The 26,891-nt window shown below is 41.8% G+C and overlaps 1 protein-coding gene and 5 non-coding genes across 6 annotated transcripts in view; 2 read left to right on the top strand and 4 right to left on the bottom strand.

The window, feature by feature from the left end:
- Positions 1-791: 791 nt before the first annotated feature.
- On the bottom strand, positions 792-1,006 carry LOC140372233 (small nucleolar RNA U3). The gene has a single exon (XR_011928568.1). It is a non-coding gene; the product is annotated as a small nucleolar RNA U3 (small nucleolar RNA).
- A 736-nt stretch (positions 1,007-1,742) lies between these two features.
- LOC140372261 (small nucleolar RNA U3) lies at positions 1,743-1,957 on the top strand. The gene has a single exon (XR_011928596.1). It is a non-coding gene; the product is annotated as a small nucleolar RNA U3 (small nucleolar RNA).
- An 819-nt stretch (positions 1,958-2,776) lies between these two features.
- Positions 2,777-2,992, bottom strand: LOC140372254 (small nucleolar RNA U3). The gene has a single exon (XR_011928589.1). It is a non-coding gene; the product is annotated as a small nucleolar RNA U3 (small nucleolar RNA).
- Positions 2,993-5,707: 2,715 nt separating this feature from the next.
- On the top strand, positions 5,708-5,922 carry LOC140372235 (small nucleolar RNA U3). Its single transcript, XR_011928570.1, has one exon. It is a non-coding gene; the product is annotated as a small nucleolar RNA U3 (small nucleolar RNA).
- Positions 5,923-6,652: 730 nt separating this feature from the next.
- LOC140372263 (small nucleolar RNA U3) lies at positions 6,653-6,868 on the bottom strand. The gene has a single exon (XR_011928598.1). It is a non-coding gene; the product is annotated as a small nucleolar RNA U3 (small nucleolar RNA).
- Positions 6,869-9,098: 2,230 nt separating this feature from the next.
- col4a5 (collagen, type IV, alpha 5 (Alport syndrome)) overlaps positions 9,099-26,891 on the bottom strand; it is a 362,461-nt gene continuing 344,668 nt past the window's right edge. The window contains exons 17-50 of the mRNA XM_072459360.1: positions 26,374-26,418; positions 26,052-26,105; positions 25,898-25,939; positions 25,301-25,394; positions 24,905-25,189; positions 24,742-24,831; positions 24,523-24,593; positions 24,255-24,446; positions 24,007-24,175; positions 23,838-23,930; positions 23,653-23,757; positions 23,470-23,567; positions 22,628-22,778; positions 22,064-22,177; positions 21,273-21,440; positions 21,088-21,177; positions 20,864-21,010; positions 20,688-20,786; positions 20,496-20,585; positions 20,276-20,415; positions 20,072-20,198; positions 19,765-19,944; positions 19,443-19,493; positions 19,171-19,356; positions 15,942-16,075; positions 14,949-15,021; positions 14,802-14,873; positions 13,351-13,479; positions 13,152-13,250; positions 12,425-12,637; positions 11,887-12,064; positions 11,582-11,696; positions 11,328-11,500; positions 9,099-11,055 (exon numbers count right to left, since the gene is read on the bottom strand). Of these exons, the coding sequence (XP_072315461.1) occupies positions 10,974-11,055; positions 11,328-11,500; positions 11,582-11,696; positions 11,887-12,064; positions 12,425-12,637; positions 13,152-13,250; positions 13,351-13,479; positions 14,802-14,873; positions 14,949-15,021; positions 15,942-16,075; positions 19,171-19,356; positions 19,443-19,493; positions 19,765-19,944; positions 20,072-20,198; positions 20,276-20,415; positions 20,496-20,585; positions 20,688-20,786; positions 20,864-21,010; positions 21,088-21,177; positions 21,273-21,440; positions 22,064-22,177; positions 22,628-22,778; positions 23,470-23,567; positions 23,653-23,757; positions 23,838-23,930; positions 24,007-24,175; positions 24,255-24,446; positions 24,523-24,593; positions 24,742-24,831; positions 24,905-25,189; positions 25,301-25,394; positions 25,898-25,939; positions 26,052-26,105; positions 26,374-26,418 (4,149 nt within the window). The 3' untranslated portion in view covers positions 9,099-10,973. The remainder of the gene's footprint in view (positions 11,056-11,327; positions 11,501-11,581; positions 11,697-11,886; positions 12,065-12,424; positions 12,638-13,151; positions 13,251-13,350; positions 13,480-14,801; positions 14,874-14,948; positions 15,022-15,941; positions 16,076-19,170; positions 19,357-19,442; positions 19,494-19,764; positions 19,945-20,071; positions 20,199-20,275; positions 20,416-20,495; positions 20,586-20,687; positions 20,787-20,863; positions 21,011-21,087; positions 21,178-21,272; positions 21,441-22,063; positions 22,178-22,627; positions 22,779-23,469; positions 23,568-23,652; positions 23,758-23,837; positions 23,931-24,006; positions 24,176-24,254; positions 24,447-24,522; positions 24,594-24,741; positions 24,832-24,904; positions 25,190-25,300; positions 25,395-25,897; positions 25,940-26,051; positions 26,106-26,373; positions 26,419-26,891) is intronic.

Here is a 26,891-nt window from a genome sequence, read left to right as displayed (position 1 = left end):
CCTCTGTCGCTATAACAAAACACAAAAAGTTAGTTAAAGTAGTGACAGCAGAACATAAGTCAATGTTTATGGACAGCAGTAAAGCTTAGTGTGTCAGTTGTGTGTTTAAATGCGTTACAGTTTGGATTAGTGCATGCGCCCCCTGCTGGTGTTTTTGGGTGTGTGAAAGTGCAAGGGCCAAATATCAGCCTGAGTACTTAGATGTGGGTCAGTCATGTTACGTTCTGGTCACATCTACAGCACGTCAGGCCTGGTTTAGTCCTTGGTTAGTCTTGGTTAAGTCCTGGTTAAACCCTATGCAGCTGGCTCATCCTGGTTTAGTCGTGGATTAAACCTGAGTTAAAGTCAGGTTTTAGTCCTGGTCATATCTTCTACAGCTTGGTCTTTCCTCATTTAGTCCTGGTTTAGACCTGTGAATGAAACAAAACACAAGATAATCGATTGTACCTTTATCTTTGGGAGCTCTTAATGCCTGGATTACAACTGCACAGATGAGGAGCGCAGGGCCCACGGTGATGAGGACGACCATGACAGTGTTGAAGATGCAGTGCTTTCACCTCACCTCTAGATGTCATCAATGCACTGATGTTTAGCACAAGCGATAGAATCATGAATGAATTTAAAAGGAAAATATATACTTCTTGTTGAATATGATGTTCAACTCATTTATTTTCAAACGATTTTGAGGGTTTCAATTACTTAGACTTTTTTGTGAGTTCATGGTTAAAGATGACTCAGAAAGACAAATTATTGCTTCTTATTCACCTCAATATAGTATATCTTAAAACTAAATCACTCAGATCATACTTCTTCCTCACAGTGTCAGAGGAAACAGTGAAGAGTCATCAAGAGCAGAGAGCATGAGGAGTAAACCAGGTCTCTCTGTCTGCTTCATGTTCAGGAAAAAGTATCACCAACTCTTCATCGTGATCAGCGAGACCAAACTCTTTAGAAACACATTTCTCAAGTCATATACTATAGAAATGATCCCTGAAAGTAAAGTCTTAATGTTGGACAGCTCTGCAGCAGACACTAGAGCCTCACACTGTCACTCTGTGTCAAGTACAATATGTACACTTTTATATCATGTCCTCCATGTTGTTTTCAACATGTGAAAATGTGAAGTTTGACTTCATCAGTTAAAGGAGAAAATGTGCCAAAAAAGTGCAAATTGAATAAAAAAAATGATAAATGATATTAACTGTAGGAGCCAAAATGTACTTCAAACTGAGCAGCCAAGAGGCAAGTTTGGTGACCCGACTTCACCTCTACATCAACTTTAAAATAAAGGTTTAAGTAATATTATAATAGGAATACATTTTTGTGACTGATTTTCACATTTGTCTGATAATTAAACCTAAACTAACGTTCATAAAGACATGTTTTAACACATTTGTGTTGGACTGACATAATATCTTCTTGATATTGTTATTGGGAGACTCAACACTGCCCTCGTGTGACGAGGAGGGAAAGTACAAGGCAAATTCAACATCACAAATGGTCAGATTGAAATATTTGCCACAATCACAGATCCTGATCTACTGATGTGAGGATTTATTCTGCTGTAACAAGTGTCAAAGTTTAGGATTCAAACTCAAAAGCCGCATCTACAAAAATGTAGTTTTAAGAAGAATTCTGAACATTTCCTACAAAAGTGTTAGAATCTTGTGATGACATGTTTAGCTTCTGACACAGAGTGACAGTGTGAGGCTCTAGTGTCTGCTGCAGAGCTGTCCAACATTAAGACTTTACTTTCAGGGATCATTTCTATAGTTTGTGACTTGAGAAATGTGTTTCTAAAGAGTTTGATCTCGCTGATCACGATGAAGAGTTGGTGATACTTCATCCTGAACATGAAGCAGACAGAGAGACCTGGTTTACTCCTCATGCTCTCTGCTCTTGATGACTCTTCACTGTTTCCTCTGACACTGTGAGGAGGAAGTATGATCTGAGTGACTAAGATTTGTACAAAAACACTAATTAGCACTTGAAAATAATATATACTTCCTGAAACAAAGCTGTTATGAAAGTGACTGGATGTTAGTGATTTATGTCTCTGTATTCATCCTATGAAAAGCTCTACCTTGTTCAAGGTGAATTCTGCCAAGGATCCCTAACAGGATCAAGCAGTAGATAATTAATGAAAATGTTATTTTTAGGTCCTTCAGACAGAAGGTTGAATTGAAAGACGTGTCTTATGCAGTTTTCTGGCTATTTTTTAAAGCATTTTGTAATTATTTCTTACAAAATATAATATATAGATATTTTTTAATTCAGTTTGAATTATAAAGTGTGATATTGTGCTCTCTAAATGTAGAGACAGTCGTGGGTGTTGTGTCCTTCCTCTGTAAACTTAAACTGAACAGTCCTGGTCTAGAAGCACAAATGCATCAATAATACAACTCAAATGTGAAGCTATTTTATTGGTGACCACAGCACATATGATGTGGTTCAAACCACTGCGGATGTTGTAGTACTAAAACACACCACTATGTGTCAAACATTTGTGACCCGCCACAGCAAAAAACGCAACAAGTCGGCGCAGACGAAATCGGGCAAAAGAGCATTTAAGCTTTTTTGGGTTTTGATATGGTCGGTTACATTTGGTTGAAAGGTTTTGCTTTTTCACTATTTTCTTCACAATTACAGTGTAGAATGGAATTATAAACAACAGTAAAACACTTTTGCTTCAAGATTGAGGGATAATATTTTTCCATTTAAAAAAATAATTCAAGCAACAACACAAACACAAATCAATAACATTGGTCTAACCAGAATCACTCAGATCATACTTCTCCCCTCACAGTGTCAGAGGAAACAGTGAAGAGTCATCAAGAGCAGAGAGCATGAGGAGTAAACCAGGTCTCTCTGTCTGCTTCATGTTCAGGATGAAGTATCACCAACTCTTCATCGTGATCAGCGAGACCAAACTCTTTAGAAACACATTTCTCAAGTCACAAACTATAGAAATGATCCCTGAAAGTAAAGTCTTAGTGTTGGACAGCTCTGCAGCAGACACTAGAGCCTCACACTGTCACTCTGTGTCAGAAGGTAAACATGTCGTCACAAGATTCTACAAAATCAAAATTTAAATATGTTGAATCACGTCTTTATAAATGTTAATTTAGGTTTAAATATTAGACAAATGTGAAAATCAGTCCGAAAAGTGCATTTATATTATAATATTACTTATATATTTATTTTAAAGTTAATGTAGAGGTGAAGTCGGTCACTAAACTCACTTCTCGGCTGCTCAAAAGACAAATCTAAAATCTTGTGATAAAGCGTCTTTATTGCTCCGATCGCCACGAGCCAGTGATCAATATAACGACAATAACACGATTCCACAGGAAGTTCAGGCACAAACAGTGACCGACCAACAGAGCAGCACCAAGCCCCCAGCAGCCAAGATGGCCGCCCATTCAAGTCTATGGGAGCTGCTCAGTGTCGCATGTCGCCAGTTAGCCTTTAGCTCTCCAGCAACGCGCGGCCCAAGTTTCCGAAGTCAGTTTTTATGCTAAAATCATGATGAAGTCAGTATTTATGCTAAAGTCATGATGAAGTCAGTATTTATGCTAAAGTCATGATGAAGTCAGTATTTATGCAGCTTGTATGTGTCACACAGATAAAACACTGATGGACACGAAACGTAACATCATAAATTTATACCTGGCAAAACGCTCCAATTCCTCGCTTTCTTTCCGTAGCATTTCTCATGTTCTTTCAGTTTTTCAGGAAAAACAATTTAAAGACATCGCTTCTGAGCAGTAGATCCACGGCCCTCAGGGGCCCTCAGGGGCCCTCAGATGCGTGGTGGTCATTAGATCCATGATTTGATCAGTTATTAAACTCATAGATCCATAGTTTTACGCCTGTAGCTCAGTCGGGGCATTTGGGCTGTTTCAAGCAAGCCCCCAGCAGCCAAGATGGCCGCCCATTCAAGTCTATGGGAGCTGCTCAGTGGCGCATGTCGCCAGTTAGCCTTTAGCTCTTTGGACACTGCAGCCCAGAAGTGACGTAGGTCTGCGTCCGGTTAGTGTACCAGTTACTAGAGCAGCGCAGAGCACAGTGTGAGATAAAGCGAAATATTAAACAACTGGTTTTAAGAAAACTGAAGGATTTTGAACCGGAAAAAATAAATCTATTTATTGCCATGGCTCAATAGTTTAGAGTTATTATTCAGTTTTTTGTAGTTTATCGCAAATAAAATATAAAACCATAAAAAAAAAATTCGTTAGTAAACATTTTCACTGTCAATGGAAATAATTCTGGTCCTTATTAAGTGCATGGAATGTATGATCTAAAATTGATTTCTTAAATTACAGATTTTTAATCATATCATTCTACAACATGTCAAATGTATTCAGATGACATGTTTATCTACAAAACATGCTAAAGTCATGATTAAGTCCGTATTTAGGTTTCTTGTCTGTGTAATACAGAGAACAACACTGATGGACACGAAACGTAACATCGATTTTCAGGCAGAAACATTTCAAGACATCACTTCTGAGTCGTAGATCCACGGCCCTCAGGGGCCCTCAGGGGCCCTCAGATCCGTGGTGGTCATTAGTTCCATGATTTGATCAGTTATTAAACTCATAGATTCATAGTTTTACGCCTGTAGCTCAGTCGTGGCATTTGGGCTCTTCCACGGCATCTCGTCCCGTTCACTTCACCTACAAGCGCTCTGATTGGTCTAGACGGTCACGAGCTGGGCTAGAGCGGCGCGCTAGAGCGTAGCCGAAGCTAACAGCTTAAAAATGCGTTTTAAAGACAACTGAAGAATCTTAAAATTGGAAAAAGTCAATGACCCATAAATAAGTAAGAATTACCGCCATATCCGACTTTTGTGAAAGCTCTACGTGCCCTGTCAGCCGAACACGAGCAGTTTTGAGTTACATTGCGCTCTAGGGAAAAAAAGCTTTCTGGACGCACGATGCAGTACCAATGGAGTGGCCACTGGGGGAGTTTGCGACATGCTGCGGCCAGCCACACCCTATCCAGATATTATAATAGATCCATGGTTTCAAGGCATCTCGGCCCGTTCACTTCACCTACACGCGCTCTGATTGGTCTAGATGGTCACGAGTCGGGCTAGAGCGGCGCGCTAGAGCGTAGCCAAAGCTAACGGCTTGAAATTTGTTTTAAAGACAACTGAACAATCTCAAAATTAGAAAAGTCAATGACCCAAAAATAGGTAAGAATTGTCGCTATATCCGACATTTCTGAAAGCTCTAGGAGCTTTTACAGCTGAACACGAGCAGTTTTTCGTTAGATTGCGCTCTAGGGAAAAAAACCTTTCTGGGCCGCGCGATTTCTTTGGCTGCAATACCAATGGAGCGGCCACTGGGGGTTGTAACGACATGCTGCGGCTAGCCACACCCTATCCAGATATTATAATAGATCCATGAGCAGCACCTGTGAAACGCTTTATGTCCATTTAAGACACATAAAGCCCACAGCGCCACCTGGTGGATAAGAGAGGAGCTACATTTAGCCTCCTACACTTAACAATATGTTTTTTTCCTACTTTTTTCAATTCACACTTTTTGGAAAAAAATTCTCCTTTAACTGATAAAGTCAAACTTCACATTTTCACATGTTGAAAACAACATTGAGGACATGATATAAAAGTGTACATATTGTACTTGACACAGAGTGACAGTGTGAGGCTCTAGTGTCTGCTGCAGAGCTGCCCAACATTAAGACTTTACTTTCAGGGATCATTTCTATAGTTTGTGACTTGAGAAATGTGTTTCTAAAGAGTTTGGTCTCGCTGATCACGATGAAGAGTTGGTGATACTTCTTCCTGAACATGAAGCAGACAGAGAGACCTGGTTTACTCCTCATGCTCTCTGCTCTTGATGACTCTTCACTGTTTCCTCTGACACTGTGAGGAGGAAGTATGATCTGAGTGATGAAGACTTGTAGAATGGAATATGTCTGTGGCTGTATTGCTGCTGAAATCATCAGTATTATCTCCTGTTAAAGATTTATGGAATCCCTTCTAAAAACCTTGAAGCATGAAAATGTCGTCTGTCTCTATTCTACACTTTTGACTTTCAATATGAATAAAGTAGTGATGTTTAAATTGAAGCCTTGTGAAAAAGCAAAGCCTTTAAATCAAATGTTTCAAGGCTTTAAAAAAGCATCACATTGAGTTGTATTATTGATGCATTTGTGCTTCTAGACCAGGACTGTTCAGTTTAAGTTTACAGAGGAAGGACACAACACCCACGACTGTCTCTACATTTAGAGAGCACAATATAACACTTTATAATCCAGTTAATATAATAAAATCACTATTTATAGATTATAATTTTGTGAGAAATAACATACAAAATGCTTTGCAAAAAAGCCAGATACATGCGTAAGACGCGTCTTGCAATTCAACCTTTGCCAATTTTGAGCAAATTCAGTCTGAAGGATGTAAAAAATCCAAAGTTTTCATTAATTCTCTACTGCTTAATCCCGTTAGGAGTCGAGAGCCTGACCACTGACTTTGGCCATTGTTAGATTTCACCTTAGACAAGGTCCAGCTTTTCACAGACATAATAAATACAATATAATACTCTGATATCAACTGTGTTTTAGGAAGTAATTCATATACTTTCCAGGGTAAATTAATAGTTTCTATGATCAGATTTCAATCACTCAGATCATACTTCTCCCGTCACAGTGTCAGAGGAAACAGTGAAGAGTCATCAAGAGCAGAGAGCATGAGGAGTAAACCAGGTCTCTCTGTCTGCTTCATGTTCAGGAAGAAGTATCACCAACTCTTCATCGTGATCAGCGAGACCAAACTTTATAGAAACACATTTCTCAAGTCACAAACTATAGAAGTGATCCCTGAAAGTAAAGTCTTAATGTTGGACAGCTCTGCAGCAGACACTAGAGCCTCACACTGTCACTCTGTGTCAAGTACAATATGTACACTTTTATATCATGTCCTCCATGTTGTTTTCAACATGTGAAAATGTGAAGTTTGACTTCATCAGTTAAAGGAGAAAATGTGCCAAAAAAGTGCTATTGAGTAAAACAAATTATAAATGATCTTAACTGTAGGAGCCAAAATGTACTTAAAACTGAGCAGCCAAGAGGCAAGTTTGGTGACCCGACTTAATAAAGTGCTTTAGTAATTAATGCAGTTACAGTCACTAAGTTTTTAGTTTGTTTGTATTTTTGTACATTCTAGTAAACTCATATGCTGTTCTGTTGAGCATGTTTATCTCTATTTTAGGTTGTAGTATTTTTCAGTGCTACAGATTTTTTTTATTTTTTCCCACACTTACCGTGGCTTGTTTTGAGCTTACAGATATTTAAATGAACATAGGTTCTTTGTATTGTATTTTATGTGTTTTTCCTTTAGCCTCGTGTGGAGATGAGCTTGTGCAGCTAATTCAAGTACAACATTTGAAAGTCACAGATTCAGTGAGAAGATTACAGTTTTTTACGATTGAATAAACACAATTTTGATGGTTTTGTTTTATTTAGCAAAACTCTACACACAATTAGCACAACCACAAACCCAATTATCAAAACACTTTAGCGCCTTTGCAAAATGAAACACTTTTGTAAGAACTATAAACTAATTGATCAAAACCATATTTTTTTACCATATGAAACACACATGTTGCATATGACTTCACTATGTTTGCACCAGTTACACACCAGTTACACACCAGTTACACACCAGTTACACACCAGTTACACACTGCTGCACAGAGTCGTGTGGGTGAAGTACACAGAGAATTTGCAAAACATGGCTCAGATTTGCACAACTGGAAACACAATGTCTGCTCACACTTTGTGCACAACAACACACACAGTGAACACTACACACACTTGTGCATCACTGTAGACACCACACAGGACACAAGACTAATGCTGTTGACAATGTCATTTAGTTTTTTCCATAAACTCAAGCCAACATGGCAAAAAAGAAAAAAATTCCCAGCTTTCATGAACATTACATTTTATCCAGTACAAAAAAGAACCCTCCCAAACTCCTCCCCCTCTTCCTCCTGCTTGAAGTCTTCCTCCTCCTCTTCCTCTTCCTCTTCCTTCCATTTTGGTTCAGTTTGGTGAACTCACCTGTTGCATTTTTACAGTGCTTAAACCTGATTGGTGCGTCTACAATTAAGCGATCTTGTGTTTGGTCACCTGATGACAGTGTTCAATGAGCTGGCACATGGGTGTGGTCATTTGGCACATGGGTGTGGTCATTTGGCACATGGGTGTGGTCAGCTGGCACATGGGTGTGGTCATTTGGCACATGGGTGTGGTCATTTGACAGTCAGTGCTTTAGAATTGCAGAAGTGACATCTTGATATACTTCTGTGTGTAAATGCACAAGTGTGTTCAGTGTTGTACATCACTGTGTGTGTTGTTCTGCACAAAGTGTGAACTGACTTATTGTGTTACAGTGGAGCAGATCTGAGGCCGAGTTTTGCTCCTGGAGTGTAAGGTTTTGATAATTGGGCAAAACTTTAGATTTTAGTGTTTATTCAATCGTAAAAAACTGTAGATGCGGAAAAGCCCTGAGTACCAATTACTTACAATATTATACTACAATATTACTACAAACTGCTACTGCTACTCCAAACGTCAGCGTCTCAGTATATTTGTTACTTTAAACGTCAGCGTCTCAGTACATTTGTTACTCCAAACGTCAGCGTCTCAGTACATTTGTTACTTTAAACGTCAGCGTCTCAGTACATTTGTTACTCCAAACGTCAGCGTCTCAGTACATTTATTACTCTAAACGTCGGCGTCTCAGTACATTTGTTACTCCAAACGTCTGCGTCTCAGTACATTTGTTACTCCAAACGTCAGCGTCTCAGTACATTTATTACTTTAAACGTCAGCGTCTCAGTACATTTGTTACTCCAAACGTCAGCGTCTCAGTACATTTATTACTTTAAACGTCAGCGTCTCAGTACATTTATTACTCTAAACGTCGGCGTCTCAGTACATTTATTACTCTAAACGTCGGCGTCTCAGTACATTTATTACTCTAAACGTCGGCGTCTCAGTACATTTGTTACTGTAAACGTCAGTGTTTGTTTCACTCGTGGCACATTTGAGAAGACAACTTTCGGACATGGTATTTATTTCAGTCTTTAAAGTTTATAACAACTTCTGGATAACATAACATTGAAAACGGAACAAAAAAACAAAGAAATTAATACACATTTTTCATTATCGCACCCCAGGTTGACAAATTCATTAAAAAAAAACTAAAAAATCAAAAAAACATTCTCCCCAGAACCAAATGACAGAACATCAAGAGCAAGTGTGTGTCTTGCATTTGGAAAGGCTCAAGTCTGTACCGTTTGGCTGCATTCAAGTGGTTTTGTAAAGACAGTGGGCACAAATACGACCCACTTTACAAATTATAGTGATTTATTTCCTTTATTTCATTCCCCAATAATCAGACTATCTAAAGAAGCAACTCCCGGTGTAATTGAAATATCAGTAATCCTACAATACACAAGGTTGTTAAGAATATTTGAAGGAATTGGCTGTCAGTGCTCAGTAGTAGCTGTATTTGTGGGCGAACGCAGTCGTTAAGTACAACAGAAAAAACAGTCCCACAGCCAAATAAAATCTATATACCATCTTTTATCTTTGTTTTCAAATATATATTTATTATTTTTATTATATATAAAATACTGTTTCATTCATAAAAGCCTTTGTACAATATGAGTGGATGTGTGTCAGTGAGCACAGTGTGTCATTGTACGCTCCAAAAAATAAAAGCAAAAGCAAAAAAGAAATTATCAACAGCCGATACCATTCGCTAAAAACAAAAGGTGTTTTACACAATATACACATTATTACTTACAAAAAGGAGAAAGAGTGAAGATGCAAAGCGTTAGAGAGCGGGCTACGGCAGAGTTAGTACCAGCGAATGTGACGAACACGACGGAAAATCCAAAGAGAGACAAAAGATGGAGAAACAGTGAAAGAAAAAAGCGACTGCAAAACAAACGTCGACACAAGCTACAATTTAGAATTCAGAAAATCGATTTATTAGTGAGTGGCTCTAGTTTTACTTGTGTTATTGTGACCTGGTTCAATCATTTTTTTCTTATTTCAAGCAAAATCCTCCGATCGTTCGGTGAGAAAATTGTAGATTAAATTCAAAATATAAAAACTAAAATAATCTAGACCGACTCATTAGAATAAACTAATTATCGGAAAGTGATTCTGAATTCAAGTGGTTTGAACTCATTTAGACGTAACGTTGGCAGCGTGTCTCTAAAGCAAAGCCTACAGTCAGTGCATCTCTCATACCGGATGTTTTGAAGTTCAAAGTGCCGATTTGGTAACCGTGGAAACAGTCCACTCCTCCTCAATTAAGCCCAACACAAAAAAACAAAAATATAAAGAAAAAAAAAACACTAGGTAGAAGTCTGTTGAGAATCACACGTGCGTGAAAAGTACAGGCTACGAGTACGCGAGTATTTGAATATGTGTGATGCTAACGCAGCTTCACGGGCACTTTTACTGCGTGTGTTTGTCACGGGGAGTATTATTTACACGTGGGAGTCTACGTGAAGGAAGCAGTGACGTGTGGAGCCAGGGCTAGAAGCACAGGAAGAGCCCGAGGAGAAAAGGGGAGAAGAAGAGCACTTTGTTGTCACACATCCATCATGGCATCGTTTAGTGGATCATTCTCTGCTTTCATTTGAGGTACTTCTTAGGAAAAACATAGACTAGAGTTAGGAATTATTTTAAGTCAGTTTTTTCTTTTTTTTATGAAGCTGTGTTGCACAGTAGCACCATTGTTTTCGTTAAAGTTTTCAGGAAGACGAAGCACCAAGGTTTCCGTCCCGTCGCCGCGGTGACAGCACAAGTGTCATGGCCGCCGTTCGCCGCTCGTCTTCTTCCCCGATCCTCTACTTTGTTTTGTTTTCTCTTTCGGGCTCTATGGCGACGAGGGGGGGCTCAGGGGGCCCAGGGCGTTACGTCCTCTTCATACACACCACGCAGCGGCTGACGCGAGCCCGGAGGTTTCCTGCTTTGAACGTCTCCGACTGGGGTTTTCTGCAGAAGCACAGAAGGGTCAGTGAGTGGTCCGAATATGGAAAATGATCATAAATAACATGTTTAACTATTATGGTAAAGTGTCTGATTGTTTTATACAAGTGCTTCAGACATTAAACTTGCAGCTAATGGGTGTTGTGATGTGTTATTAACCATTATTTAACCAAGAAATACTTATTGAGATCCACAAGTTACTTCCTCAGGACATTTATACTTAAGTTATACATGTGTGGACATAACTGAGAGTCTTCATACGGTCTCAAAGTCTGTACCTGAACATCTCGTTCTGTTCTACAATGGCCAACCAGAAGCTGTAGGAGTTGCCGTAGTAGTTACACGTTCCTCTGCCGTGACACTCGATGAAGGGGGCGCTCCTGAACTCCTCCAGGCAGGAGCCGGGGGAAGCCAGGGCCTGTCCCGAGCCCTCGGCCCCCGCGCTGGTGTGCTGAGGGAGGGGACGGAGAAGAGAGGTCAGTGCACAAACTAAAACATACATAAAATATATACGTCTCATCATATAACGTACCATCATAAAGGAGTATCCGATCCAGAGGGCCTCCCAGTTTGCAGGACACGAGGGAATCTGAATGGTCTGACTGTGGACTGCAATCACCATGGCCGGCACTTCACACACTGAACACCTGCAAACACACACACACACACGCAAGCAAACACACGCAAGCACACACACACACACACACACACACACGCACGCACACACGCACACACACACACACACACACACACACACACACACACACACACGTCAAATACTTGGAGAAAGCAGTGTACATCTTTGTCCTTGTGAATCCATATGACAGAGTCCGGTACCTGCTGATGAAAGGTTTGATTCCCTCCCCGGTGATGGGGGCCATGGACATGGGCATGGGCTCAGGCGTGGACAGCCAGTACGAGTAGTCGTTACGAGAGGCAAAGTTACACACGTTGTTGATGTTACAGAACATGAAGGGCATCGTGCTGAAGCGACGGAGACAGCTGCCAGCGGAACCTGGAAAACACAAGGAAATGTGAGGGAAATGACCCTCAAAGTGTAATGTGGAGTTCAAGTGGTGGAAAGTAACAAAGGACAAGTAAACATCTGCGTATCATCCTAAAAATATACACATGAAAAACAAAAAAAAGACATTTATTGGAATTGCTTCGGTTGACCAAAGATCAGCACAATTATTGATCAAAGTCAAGAGAATCTGTGTGAAATACTGTACTTTTTACTCTCAAAGTACATTCTTAAACTGGTTTATGTGCTACTTTTAGCATTTTTGCACATGTATCTTTACTTTTACTTAAAAACAAAATTGAGCACTTGAGTCCCACAATGCATCTGTCCCATGAGAAGTGAGTGTCGTACCCAGGTCCTGCCCGTGGGCGCGCTCGTTGCCCTGCACGTACAGCAGCGAGTACCCGTCGTAGATGAGGTTGCTGCCTTCAGGACAGAAGGGCACCTCCGAGGACTGGCTGTGTCTCGTGATGAGGAACCCATGAGCCGCAGACACAGAGCCAGTCTGACCGGGGGGACCCTGGGGCCCGTCTGAGCCAGCGGGGCCGGGCAAACCACGAGTACCTGAAAGAAAACAGAGAAGAATAAGAATGAATATCTGCACTGAATTCAAAATGGACTTTAAATTATGAGAGCATTTGTTCATATTACAATGTTTTTTCCTGATGAAGAGCTGCCTGGTTAGTTTACTATAAGAATCCTTAAAGGTTGAATGGACAATTTTTTTGGCCCAAATCTAAGTCTTATTTCCTCGTGGCGTGGACTGACGATTAGTCCTGCCACGTATCAATCATAAAACGCACCTACCGCTCACCTGCGGCTCGTCCCACGTTTCCGCGTGTCTAAGAGCATTGATCTATCATAATATAGTTCCCTCAGTGTACGGGACAAAATGAAGACTGAGAAAGACAGTTCGAGCTCAGAAGTAGACGGAAGACGAGAGATGCGATGCGATCCGTTGCGCTGATAAACAAACACACGTGTGTGTTGTATCAGTCCGCACGGGGGAGTGCGCATGCGCAACTGTGCCAAATATATATGTTTCAGGAGTGATTTCAGTAGAAGGTGATGTGTTTACCTGGCTGTCCGGCTGGTCCTGTGTCTCCCTTTCTGCCGGGGGGACCGCTGAACCCAGGGGTGCCCTCAGGACCGGCGTCTCCAGGCTCTCCAGGGGATCCTACATTCATAAAAATAATGAATTGTAAAATGTATCATCAACTATAACACCCATAACACATGAACCTGTGGCCGAGCACTGGTGTGTCTGTGCACTTTACCTGGAAGACCCTCTCGGCCGGGGGAACCGGGCCCTCCGCGACCTCCGGGCAGACCTTGAGGACCAGGGGGACCGCGCTCTCCCTTCACCACGATGGGCGTTGGAGGAACGCCGGGGTCACCTGGGAGACCTGGGCAAGAAAGAAACTGTGATTTAACATAGAAGTCAACAACTCTAAGGCTCATCCATACGTGTACGCATACATTTAATAAAGGTATCAAAAGAGTAAACATAATAAACGGCACATATTGTACTTTTTGAGGATGGGAGCCGGCATAAAAGCTTCTGCCTGATCCTGGTCATGGACTGTTTTGTTGTTTTGATGGTTGTTGGTTTGGGAGAAATGGGCTGGATGAGCCAGGCGAGCTAAAAATAGCCATGTGACGTCACCGCGCCAACAGCGCGTACCCGGAAGTCAGTCAATGAAAACTGCGGGGCTATCTATTTCCATTGAAAACACGTCATAAAGCGACGGTCAAAACTGATTATTACGACCCAGAATCGACTCATTTGTTCCACAAGGACGTTTAGCAACAAACACTGCTGTAAAAGTGATTTTCGCGACGCCGATAGACCTGAAATAGAGGGCGTTTGGTTCATGACTTTCCTGAAGCCGACGACCGCGGCTCCAGCGCAGGCAGCGGCGAGCGACAACCTGCGTCCCCGGGGTTTGCTTACTTTCACGGGCAGAACGCACCCCCTCCGCGGCGCTTTCCGGAGAGTGGTCAAAGACTCTTGTGTCCATGTCTCTACCAGGAAATTTAGACCCGGAGAGCGCGGGGAATGGGGTGCGTTCTGCCCGTGAAAGTAAGCAAATCCCGGGGACGCAGGTTGTCGCTCGCCGCTGCCTGCGCTGGAGCTCCGGGATATAAGTTTACCGTGTTCCGCAAACGCTGTAGAATTAATATCAGTTTTATTCAGTGAACCCTTACAAATGCCATGTCGTAATGTTCAAAAATCGGACTTGTTGTGAACCAAGAGAGAGTCTAAATGAAGACGCTGAAAGCCCGGATATACTTTTTTACAAGTTCAGCCTTCTTTCCACTAATATGACGTCCTCTGCACCGTAAACATCGCTTCAACTAATCCAGAATGGTCCTCTACTTTATGCTGTTTCAGCTTCGCTCTTGGGACGTCATCTTTCGTCAATTTGATTGAGATTAGCTGTCTGTTATTCTGACGTCATGCCCACGTTGATCTATTCAACTTTATTTGGTCTTATTAAAAATGACTAAAACTGCTTTCAATATTATTACCGTGAACATAAATAAGACAGACTTTTCATAACTGCCATTTAACCCCCAAAAATGGTCCCATTTCTTCCTGCAGAATCTGAATGCTGACAGGAGAGTGGTTGTGGACCTCTCTACTTGGTCAAATAAGTGCCAAGATTTGATGTCTTAGTGTCATTTTTTATACAACTATAACTACATGTTCAGTCCTGTGACATACCCAGGGGACCAGGGTCTCCACGGTCTCCAGGAAGTCCGCTCCCACCAGGAAGTCCGGAGTCTCCCTTAGGTCCTGTTAAAGATGAAACGCACACATTTTACCTTTCTGTTTAAGCGTGTTTTAAGTTCATTTTGATATAATACTAACCGGGGAATCCAGGAACACCAGGCAGGCCAATGTCGCCCTTCAGTCCAGAACCCCCAGGCAAACCGGACTGACCCTGGAAAAGCAGCAGTTTGGTGAAGTTAATGCCTCAAAACAAATTCAATATGATGATGAATGAGCCAATAACAAAGCCTACGCTGCTTGATTATAATATTTATACACTTGTTTGGTATAATTTTGCAGAATCTGTTAGAGATGCAATGATCTAACGTTTATATTCGCAACATTGATGTCAATATTTGGATTTTTAGAGTCTGTCAATTGCTGTTTCAGACTCATGTCAATGTGGAGACTGTAATTGAGACAAAGAACTGATTCAAACTGATCTAAAGAGGCAAAGAATGATACTTGTTTTCATCTGTAACTTTGCAACGGTAAAAAATGTGCTATAGTGCAAGATTCTTAGCATCAACAATGACTGGTAAATAGCCAAATAAATAATAATGAATTCATTATAATGTAAGTAAATGTTTCTGAATCAGACACAAAACCTATTAGAACCGAAAACCAATCAATTCCCGGTGCTGCGCATAGTAAAATTATTCAAACAAATAACCAGCGATTCCCACAGATTTTTTCTATAATAAATGTCAATTATTGCCCATATTTCTTATTCAAGCAGTCTTTTTAAAACAATATAGTTTTTGTAAATAAGTTTACTAAGACGGCATGTGCAATTCCTCCTCATTAATTAGTGATAAACAAACGTAAAGCGGTTTTAATCCTGTTTTTTATACTATAATATAACGCAACACAATGTGAAAGTACTTGAAGGATTCACATCGGACGGAATACATTACAAATATTTAACTCCGACTTAGCTACTTACTAAATACATTTTTCTTCCCAACACTGTCAATGTCAATACAAAAACCAGCAAAGTGTGTATGGGAAAAACTGATCAAACTTCAATATTGATAAGTCCATAATAAGATAACGTTTCCCAAAACATTTTAACACTTTGAAGCTTCTTACCGGGAAGCCAGGGGTGCCGGCCTCTCCCTTTTGCCCGGGGAAGCCTGGCGTCCCCGAGGCTCCGGGAATGCCCTTTTCTCCTTTAACTCCTCCGATGCCTCCAGGACCGCGAGGACCCTGCGGACCGCTGGGACCTGCACATCCACAAATGTGCAATTAGACATGTTTACAGGCCACTCAAAGAACAAGAACGCAAGGGATATTTTGTTTAATGTAGCATTTGTTTGATTGTAACTTATCGACAGTATTTATTCAGATCAGTTTCAACTAAACTTTATCTCCAGGTCTTGTTTTTTACTTTTTCATTTTTTCGCCACCATTTTTGTCGCTTGTGTTTTTACTGCTCAAAATGACAAAAAAAGAAAGAAAACGCCATCTTGAGCGCGCTCTCCCCTTCACAGATCTAACCTGTAATTCGTCCTGGTTGCGTCGCCTGCTTGTCTCCATGGAGATGGATAAGTTTGCTGCCATAGTGCCGTTACATTCCAGGCAAAAAGGTGTCGTTGACTCTGAAAAACGTTGTCCGGGCGACAGAATTCAACTCGCTTTTGCTATTCCAGGCAAAGCATCGACATCTCCATGGAGACAAGCAGGCGACCAATCCTCCACCAGAAAAGTTAAATCATAGATTTTTAAGGGGAAAAATGTGGCAATAATTTTTTGCTAATCAGCTTAATTCTTTTATATTTTCCAAATGATTTTAGATTTGAGAAAAAAGCTTTATTTAAAAGTGAAATGATTTAAACTAAAAAACCAAGATCGCGTCCACTCTTTTTTGTTGCTTAATTGCCTTTGAATAGAAGTTTTCCCATATATTTGAATTTGCTTGAAACTACAGCACAAATAACCACAATTTTCCTGCAATATCACATGAAAAAAACACACAAAATGTACACAAAACAACATCATAAACAAGCATCGAAACACACAAATAACATCACAATCATGGACCGCTTGAGTCTAACCTGGTGGACCTACGAATCCAAGCATTCCCGGTAAAGCAGAATCGCATTGAAGGCATGGGACACAAGGAGAAGCAGTTCAGACAGATACAGCAGTCTTTTCTATACAACTTGATGGGATATGAATTATTATTATTATCATGCACAAAACAGTAGGTGGTGTTGATTATTATAGTGAGTGAACAATTTAGATTTAACATGTTTAAACAGTCCTTTATTCTGCATTTAGTGATTTAACTTCTTTGTCATACCGTAATATAACTGAGAACTACGTAGACCATAATGCTTTGCTCTGTAGCAGCCAATATGGAAAAGTACCGTATTTTCTGTACTATAACGCGCACTTAAAAGCCTTTCATTTTCTCAAAAAACGACAGTGCGCCTTATATATGGATTAATTCTAGGTATGCTTACTGACCTAGAAGCGATTTTGTGTGGTACACGTTTTGTTTGGCTTAATGCGCCTTATAATCCGGTGCGCCTTATAGTGTGGAAAATACGGTACTGTTTTTCCACACTTTATGGCACAGGCGAGTCCAGACTTTTTGGTAAAAATCAGTCAGAAATATCATATTTCTTGTGAATAAATAATTGAAAATGAAATAAATCGGAAATATTTACATCTATTTTCTCTTTTTTGTTTGAGTTTGGTCAAACGGCCCCCAATTTACTGCCTCAGGTGCCATTCCCTAGAGACGCCCCTGTTTAAAGGCTTGTCAGGGGATTTACAGCATTATAAATAGTAGAAAAAGCTTCAGTTGTAGTCATCTGGACTCAGTTTGAAAAAATAGACGTTTCGACTCTCATCCAAGAGTCATTGTCAATGACAATTGACAATGACAATGACATTGACAATGACTCTTGGATGAGAGTCGAAACGTCTATTTTTTCAAACTGAGTCCAGATGACTACAACTGAAGCTTTTTCTACTATGGAACACGCCTGGACGAATGAGGGATTACACCGACAGCATTATAAATAGCACTTCTACAATACTTTTAGTCACCCCATAATAATATATTAATACCAGGATAATACTTAATACTATTCGTGCATCTGATAACTCTTTTCACCCTTTAAAATACAGAATAAAGGACCATAAATCTGCAAAGTGTAATATTAAGTACGTGACGTTATGCTCATGCCGTTTGTGCAAGATCAAAGTCGTGACAGATTCTAACTGTGTTCTTATTGTGAAATTAAAAAGGTGCTTACTTGTTTAACACTGCGCTATCGTCAAGAGTGCATGGAAAAAGTGACAGAGGAAAATGACTTATAGGAGAAAATAAAACAGGTTTGGAAAAGTGAGCGTTGCAGTGATTGACTGTCCAAATTCGTGATTGCATATTCATATATATATATTTCCCCCATAAACAAGATTAGACCCAGTGCGCTGCAGGCATTGTGCTGTAGAAGTCTCTGTCGACGCTCTGACCTGTGGGACCTGCCGCGGGTCGGTGATGTCGCAGGAAGGGGCGGGGCCACAGAGAACAGGAAGTCAACTTTACAACAACATTTATCTCGACACAAAGCTAATGAGTGAACAACACTGGCAACTGAATGGAAAGGAGATAATAATTACTTGAAAGGCAACGTGGAACAAAAACACAATATCCCCAGCAAAGCCAAAGCACAACTTCAAAACTGAGAACAGAACTCTGGGTTTCATTATAAATTTAGCCTATAAATAGTACAAAAAAAATGCCAATCACATTTTAATATGTTGCTGGATTTGCTGTTTCCCCGACACACATCGTATAACAAAGACTGGACAAACACGCATTTAAAACAACACATTTTGTGCCTGTCACAGCTGTGGAGAAACAGACACTTATGTTTCCTTCAGTGGGGCAAAAGAGAGTGTCAGAATCGTGGACAAATCCCGGTGTGGACAATGACTCCAACAGTGAAGTGCATCATTGGTGCTCAGTGCTGACATGGACTGGACAAGTGATCTTTGAAACGTGGTGTTTGATCAAACAGAGATCTCATGCAAATCAACACTCGTGGACGTTCATGTTTACTGCCTGGTTTTAATCATTGTCAATTGGATTTAGATCATTGGATATTGTAGTAATTAACAGCTGCTCAATCTAAACACGGAAGTTATGTTACAGTTTAAAGATAGAAAACCTTTCGATAATGTCATTTGTAGTTTTTTCAGGGCCTTTGGAAACACAATCAACTGAGATTTCCACCAATTTCTTAATTCTAAAACCAGACAGCAACCAGACTTGATGTCATGACTCCCAAGATGACGGCTTTACCTGCTCGTCCAGGGGGTCCAGGGGGTCCTTGCAGACCTTTTGGCCCTTGAAGAGGCACACCCGGGGGGCCAGGAGGACCGGAAGAGCCAGGGGAGCCGGGGTTACCAGGGAAACCAGCATCTCCTTTGGTACCAGGGAAACCAGGAGAGCCAGCAGGACCGGGCAAACCTGAGTCTCCCTTTGCACCTGCACAGAAGCGACAGGGGAACAGGTTCAAACCGTCACTATCGGAGCTATTTAAAACTGGGCAAGTTTTAGCAGAAGAAACTGACCTGGTAAACCTGGAAGACCAGAAGGACCAGGACCTCCAAATCCAGGAAGACCTGAAGGAAAAAAAGAACCATTATGAATATGAATAGATTTCCTTCTTTAACTTAGGAAAGTATTTGAAGTTTTGACGAATACTCTATGGTTATGACAGTATGTCAAGGGATTTTATAGACTGAAAAGGGTTGGGATGAATTTACAAACAGGGATCAATAAAGTGTACTGTAAGCTTAAATTTAACTTCCATTTGTACAAATATCAATATTATTACCTACATGTGCATTTAGCTTATTTTAACAATATAAAGTCAGTAGATTTTGTTGTTACCTGGTTCTCCTTTGACTCCTGCAGGTCCTGGGATGCCGTCTCGTCCTGCCTGACCCTTATCTCCTGGCACACCGGGTCCACCTGATCGACCGGGCTCACCTGGTCTTCCTGGGCCTCCATTGAGTCCTGGGCCCCCAGGACCTCCATCCACACCTTTGGGGCCAGAGATACCAGGAGGACCTGAAAGAAGACCGCTTAAGTTAGTGTATCGAGGTTATGCAGTGTCATCACAACGACCTTCTTACATTTCTGACTGTTAACATTAAATTACAGGTTAAATTACAACTTTGAACCCAAGGTTTTTTACCTTGGAATCCAGGCAGTCCGGGATCTCCTTTGAGCCCTGGACCTCCGGGCAGACCAGGCAGACCGGGGGATCCTGGGGTACCTTTAAGTCCTGAGGATCCTGGGTAACCAGACTGTCCTGGTTCTCCCTAAAACATACAACATGAGCGGTTGCATAAAGGTTCATCCTTCCTTCCCTTCTCTACAACAGAAACAGTGCCCGTACCTTGGATCCTGGCAGTCCTGGTGGACCCACTCCAGCCGATCCAGGTTCACCTTTGCTTCCAGGAAAACCAGGCGCTCCAGGCTGTCCAGGACCTCCAGGTCGACCAGAGAGACCAGGGAGACCCTTTTGTCCAGAGGGGCCTGTCATCCAATCAGGCACAGCATTAAAACAATGAATGATGTTCTTTATGAACTCAAAACTCTATTCTCTGTCTTCTGACCTGGGAATCCCATTTCTCCCATGGCTCCTTTAGCGCCGGGTCCTCCTTGTCCACCGGGAATACCTGGGATACCTGAGTCTCCTTTGGGACCTGAGCACCAAAAACATCCATGAGGAATACGTTCTACCTGTAGTCTATATAAGAGGTACCTCACATAAGTAGAATATGCAGTATACTGTTGAACAGTCATACCTTGGGGTCCAGTCATACCGGGCCTTCCATCAGCTCCTGAGAGTCCAGGGTCGCCGGGGAGACCAGGGATGCCCTTCTGTCCGGGTCCACCAGGGGAACCTAGAAAATACAACAATAAAATGAGTTAAAGAGACTTTACTTTTTCTTTACAAACAGCCTCTCAGACTGAGCTGTACCTGGCAGGCCCGACTCTCCCTTCTGTCCCTTTGTTGTCACTGAATTGGGGCTCAGTCCTGGAGGTCCTTGGACTCCTGGGTCTCCTCTCTCTCCTTTAGATCCTGAACCTCCTGGAACTCCATCTCTGCCTGGGAAACCAGGTTCACCTGGCGGAAACACAGAATCAAACTTGTTAAATCAGGTTACATTTGCCTTCATTTCCACTGACATGAGGCTCATATACCTTTAAATCCAGGACCACCAGGTCCTCCGGGTCCACCGGGGCCTCCAGCTGGTCCAGGGGATCCGAAAGGGCCCATGTCTCCTTTGGCTCCTGTAGAGAACCACATAGGAAATCAAAATAAAATGTATCTTAAAGGAATAAGAAACAAGAAATGATAGAAAACAATGTATTTAGTAAGGTATTACCTGGCAGACCAGGCAGGCCGTCCCGTCCTGGGCCTCCAGGGGGCCCTGATGGTCCAATAGGTCCTGGAGCTCCGTTGAAGCCTGGTGACCCTCTGTCTCCGGGCAGACCAGGGATATCCAGCCCTGGAGGGCCGGGGTCACCCTTGGCTCCATTTCCTCCAGGGTATCCTGTTTTATACGGTCAGTTAGTCTTCGCATACAACATACTGTAATAAACATTTATAAAGAAGTATAAATGTTTCATATTTTCGATGAAACAACGTCTTGAATGGTGTATATTTGTCACACTGCACTATGAGCGCCCCCTGGTGGAGTACAATTGCACTAATGATCATCTGTGAGCCATGGTCAGTGCTGTTGATGTCGGCTCTGTTTCTGTTGCACGTGCTCAGCGTCGGGACGGAGACAGTCTTTTGGGGAAGTTGGAACCTGACCTGTGCGTTAAGAGTATTGACCCCAGTCAGTGAATTTCCTCATTTAGAAGTTTAAAAAATAATTAACATAAGTATATCTAAACCTCTGAATCCACACGCCAACCAACACCAACAAGGACTATTGCTCTAGTTTTTGCCTCTAGTGCTAATGTATTACAGCTTTGCAGCAGAAATTGGTTTTAACCTCAGTAGTTTTTCCCCCTGCTGGATATTCTATGTGCTCAGAATGTTTCATACATGTTCACAATCTGTAATATGTTAAATAGTAGATCTCAATATTATTTGTGGAGCATTAAAGCGTATCAAAATAGCTCTAAATGCTCAGTAAAATTATTGCCACCCTCCTGATTGTTTTACCTGGCGTTCCCACTGGTCCGGGGGGTCCTGGGGGTCCTTGGACTCCGATTGACTCGGCGGCAGGAGGTCCAGGTGGGCCCCGAGCTCCCGGGATACCACCCAGACCAGGCTCACCTACAGAAGATACAGGACCGTCAGAAACATTTAAAATACTGTACATTTGACCATCGTTAGTTGTTGCAGCTCCAGCGATGGGAAAAGTGCATAAACAGCAGTAGAATCAAAAGTATCAAACATATTCAAGATAAATAATGATACAAGTCTAATATTTTGAATGTACTTTGACTAAAATGAAGGTACTGTATGACACGGAATAATAAAAAGTGAATACAGTCCAGCATTTATGTATAATTAACAAGGCAACGTAACTCTTTCTCTTATATATTCTACATCATTTGTGCACATAAAACTATATATACTGTACTTTTTACTCCAAATAAAGGAGATGCCAGTCTATAGTCACAAAGTGTACAAAATATAAATAAATTAAATGTTTGATGTCCAATAAAACAGTTGCAGGAGTGCTTTAAAAGGATAATAGGACAGGAAATATGAATGATTAACCTTTAGCGCCGGGGCCTCCATCTAATCCATTACGCCCGGGACCACCGGGGCCTCCAGGGAAACCGGGGTCTCCCTTGGGTCCAGGAAAACCCTTAGAACCAGGAACACCAGGCACACCAGATGGGCCAGGCAGACCAAAACCAGGCTCTCCCTACAGACATAAATATATATACATTAGGAGTAATGAATGAGGGTAGGTTTTAGTTTTCTTCTTATAAATAATCAAATTGAAAAATAACAAGGCACAGCAATATTTTGGTCGACAGAACAAGGCTTTTTCATGAAGTTTAAATGAGTTCTTCACTGCAGCAGCAGAACAATCAGCCTTCTCGCATTCAGAAAGCTTTATTTATACCAAAAGGCAATTCATGTGGCGCTCCCCAGCCGTTCATTCAATCAAAACTGAACACAACTGAAGAGATGTAAATCAGCACATCCTGTTCACCGACACCAGCGGTATAGAAATGTACGAGGTGGAAGAAGTACTCAAAAACTTACTCAAGTCAAACAATGTCAGTAAAAGTATTTCAGGCAGATTTTGAGAAGTGTGTGAGAAGTATTGAAAATACAGAAGCAACTGAACCAATTCTGTATATTTTTGTTTGTTTGATGACTATGAACGTGCTTAAAATAAACCTTCAGCCCTCTCAGGTCGCCTCAAACAATAAAGAAAAGTAACAGTAAACATGTAGTGGAGTAGAAAGTTCAGTTACCTGCTCTCAGATTTAGATTTAAAAGTAAAAAGTATCAGCTGTAAAATGTACTTACATAAAGTACAGGTGCCTAAAGATTTGACTTAAGTATAATACTTTTGTACTTTGTTACTTCCCACCCCTGTGTACCTTGGATCCAGGGAAACCAGGCTGTCCGGGCAGTCCGTCTACTCCTGAACGTCCTGGTCCTCCGGGGGATCCGGGCTGACCATTGATACCGGGGAAACCTGAAGGGTACAATATATTGTTGAACCTGGTTTTCTCTCATCATGCCGTCTCAAAAGGTGTATTTCAGGAATGATTTAATGAAACCTTTAGTTCCTGGGGGTCCTGGAAGTCCAATTCCAGGGAGTCCAGGGTCTCCCTTTCCTCCTGGTAACCCAGGGAAACCAGGCTGTCCAGGCTGACCGGGGGATCCTGACAATAGAGCGGCATAAAACATTAAAATAAGTGTCAAATTTATTAATAATCTGCACAGTAATATCTCCCTATCTTACCTGGGGAGCCAGAGATACCAGGATCTCCATTCAAACCTCTGGCTCCTGGGAGCCCCTTCTCTGCGATGGTTAGACCAGGTTCACCTTTGGACCCTGCACAAGGCAGAAGCAGAACAGAGCTCAGAGGAGGCTTTTGTGTGCATTATAACCTTAAACTGTGTGTTCTTACCAGGAGCCCCAGGACCTCCAGATCGGCCTGACACGCCCTGAACACCCTTCTCTCCAGAGGGCCCCTGGGGTCCGAACCCTGGGGATCCGGGAGGACCTCTGTCACCTGGGATACCAGGCTGACCGGATTCACCTGGAGTTCCACGCTCTCCTTTAACCTGCAGCGAGCCCTAAAGAAACAAACCCTGTATTAGATGAACTGTGTACATTTGTGGAGTTGTAATCTGGGTGTGGTGTGAGGGCCCCTACAGAAGCTCCTTTGGGTCCAGCAAGTCCAGGCGCTCCATCTCGACCGGGCCGTCCATCCAGACCGGGCAGACCAGGAGAACCAGGGAAACCTGTGTCCCCCTTCTCTCCCCTCACACCGCCCACTGAGACGGCCTCACCCGGTTCGCCCTTCTCTCCAGGATATCCAGAGGGTCCCGGGGGTCCTGCAGGGCCCTGGGGGACAGACGGAGCTCATTTAGGACTTTGGCGGTTGTTAAATGTAAATAATGATGTATTTAAATGTACTGACCGAACCTCCTGAATTCCCTGGGTTTCCTGGGTAACCTCTGTCTCCTTTGATTCCTGGTCCCCCGGGACTACCTAAAGAGAGACAGGGGCCTTCAGGGCTTTGGAAGTGATGCGTGACTTAAACTTCTGAATAATGTTTACATTAAAAAGCTCAGTGTGGCTCAGTTGGTAGAGCACCAGTTTAAGTAGACTTCAGTCAAATGTGATGTGATATATTTACCTGGGAATCCGCGGGGTCCTGCGGCCCCTGGGAGTCCTGGTAAACCGGGGCCGCCTCCGAAGCAGTTGACGCATGTGTCTCCCTTGTCACCTGCAGCAGACGGTGGTTGTGAGTGTGAGGTTTGCAGACAGTGTAAGCAGCACATGTTTGAGGACAGTCTCACCTTTCAGGCCCGTGTTTCCGGGGTAACCCCTCTCACCCTGCACCCCGGGGACTCCAGGCTCGCCTGAGAGGCAGGTCTGTCCATTGGTGTAGCCTGGAGGTCCGGGGAGGCCGGGCTGTCCAGGGGGACCACTGGCCCCAGAGCGTCCTGGAGGTCCTGGGAGGGAGATGCCTGGGATGCCCGACTCTCCTTTCTGTCCTCTCTCTCCGGGATAGCCGGGGGTGCCGGGTTGGCCTGGCTGTGTCGCAATAGCAGATCCAGGGGGTCCAGGGGGTCCAGACAAACCTGAGGGCCAAGGACGTTTTATGAACAGCAGAGACTTATCTAATGTAAAGACTTCGTCATAAGGAAACAATTTGATATAATTTGTAAATGATTTGGTGATGCTGCACTAACCCTGATATCCTCTGTCTCCTTTGAGCCCTGAGGATCCGGGGAACCCTGGTTCACCTTTGGGGCCAACACGACTTGCAGTTTCCCCTCCAATCACCTGGAAAAAAATCAAATCAAGAATATCTAAGTACAATATCGAAACTGAAAAACAAAACACTAATAACACTGTAGTCTTTTAAAAACCTTGTGAAATGTGCATTTAAACACAAAAACTTTGAATAAAATCTCTTTCAAATAAATAATCAAATTAAGATGATCTCTATCTAGTGGTAAAATACTGTTATGACAAGGGGGGGGCAGTGCATTTCTGAACAGACTGATCAGTGAACATGGAAATAGAAGAGCAAATAGGCTGAAACAATCAAGCAACTCATTATTTTATAAATCAATCCTGTTCTTATTTTAAGTGAAAAGTACATTTTTGATCTTCACTCCAACTTCAAATTAATTTGTGGCCCTGGGTATGAGCGAATATCGATCATCAGCCACAGCAGCGAGACAAATATCGGCACTCGGTTGAAAAAAAAGTCCACAGCTAAGACTGGATTATCTTTATAATATTGTCAAACCTCTTCAAAGTGGGTAGAATCCTTTACTCACCACGCCTGGGGCTCCTGGATACCCCCTGTCACCTTTTAGACCCTGAAACAAAACAAGAACAATCATATCAATTGTATGAAACTGATACTTTGATTGATGAAAGTATCATTTTAAATCATATATATATATATACAAGTATTTAAAAGAGTCCTACCCGCTCTCCGTCTCGGCCTGCGGGGCCTGGAGAACCTGAGTCTCCTTTGATTCCCTGCAAACATTAAGTTAAAATTAAAGTTATCAATAATATAGAATACATATTCAATTAAATAAATAATAAAATAGATACAATAAAATAATAATAATATGAAAATAATAATGATATAAAATAATAATGATGTAATGATATAAAATAAATAAAATAAATAAAATAAATAAAATAAATAAAATAAATAAAATAAATAAAATAAATAAAATAAATAAAATAAATAAAATAAAAATAAAAATTGAAATTAAACTGCATTTTGAACATTACTCACGGGGAAGCCTTGAGGTCCGGGATCTCCATCTTTTCCTGGTTTGCCCTGGAAATCAAAAAAAACAATCGCCTTATTTTTTTGAAGCTGTTAAACCACAGAAGTACTTCAAATCATTGCATACACACATTTTACATTTTCCTGCTTCCGAAGAGTGCACACGCTTTTTTGCTCGCTCCGCTTGCTATCGCTGCTTTCCTTAATTATTTTGCTTTTTAATCAGTTTTTGTCTTCCAAACATTTTTGCTTTAGACTTTTTCAAGTAAACCAAGGATTTTAAGAACATTTTTCCAGTTTTAACGACATATCTGACGCCAGCGACATGTCCGGGAGAAGAAGGGAGAAAGACTGTGAACGCTGTCGGAAATATCAACAAGAAATTAATGAGCTGAAAACACGGATATTTGTTTTGGAATCTGAAAAGGTTCTTCACGATACCATTCCTGTGTCAACCGACGGTAAGAAGAGCACACTTTTTACAAGAAAAACTGCTACTTTCAACCTAAACCGCAGTGACTCTG

This window comes from Eucyclogobius newberryi, unplaced genomic scaffold (assembly GCF_026437365.1).
Source record: "Eucyclogobius newberryi isolate DKJ021-1_F unplaced genomic scaffold, fEucNew1.0.hap1 SCAF_22, whole genome shotgun sequence".
Classification (NCBI taxonomy): Eukaryota; Metazoa; Chordata; class Actinopteri; order Gobiiformes; family Gobiidae; genus Eucyclogobius; species Eucyclogobius newberryi.
Note: the sequence above shows the minus strand (reverse complement) of the source record. Positions and strands in the feature narration are given on the sequence as shown.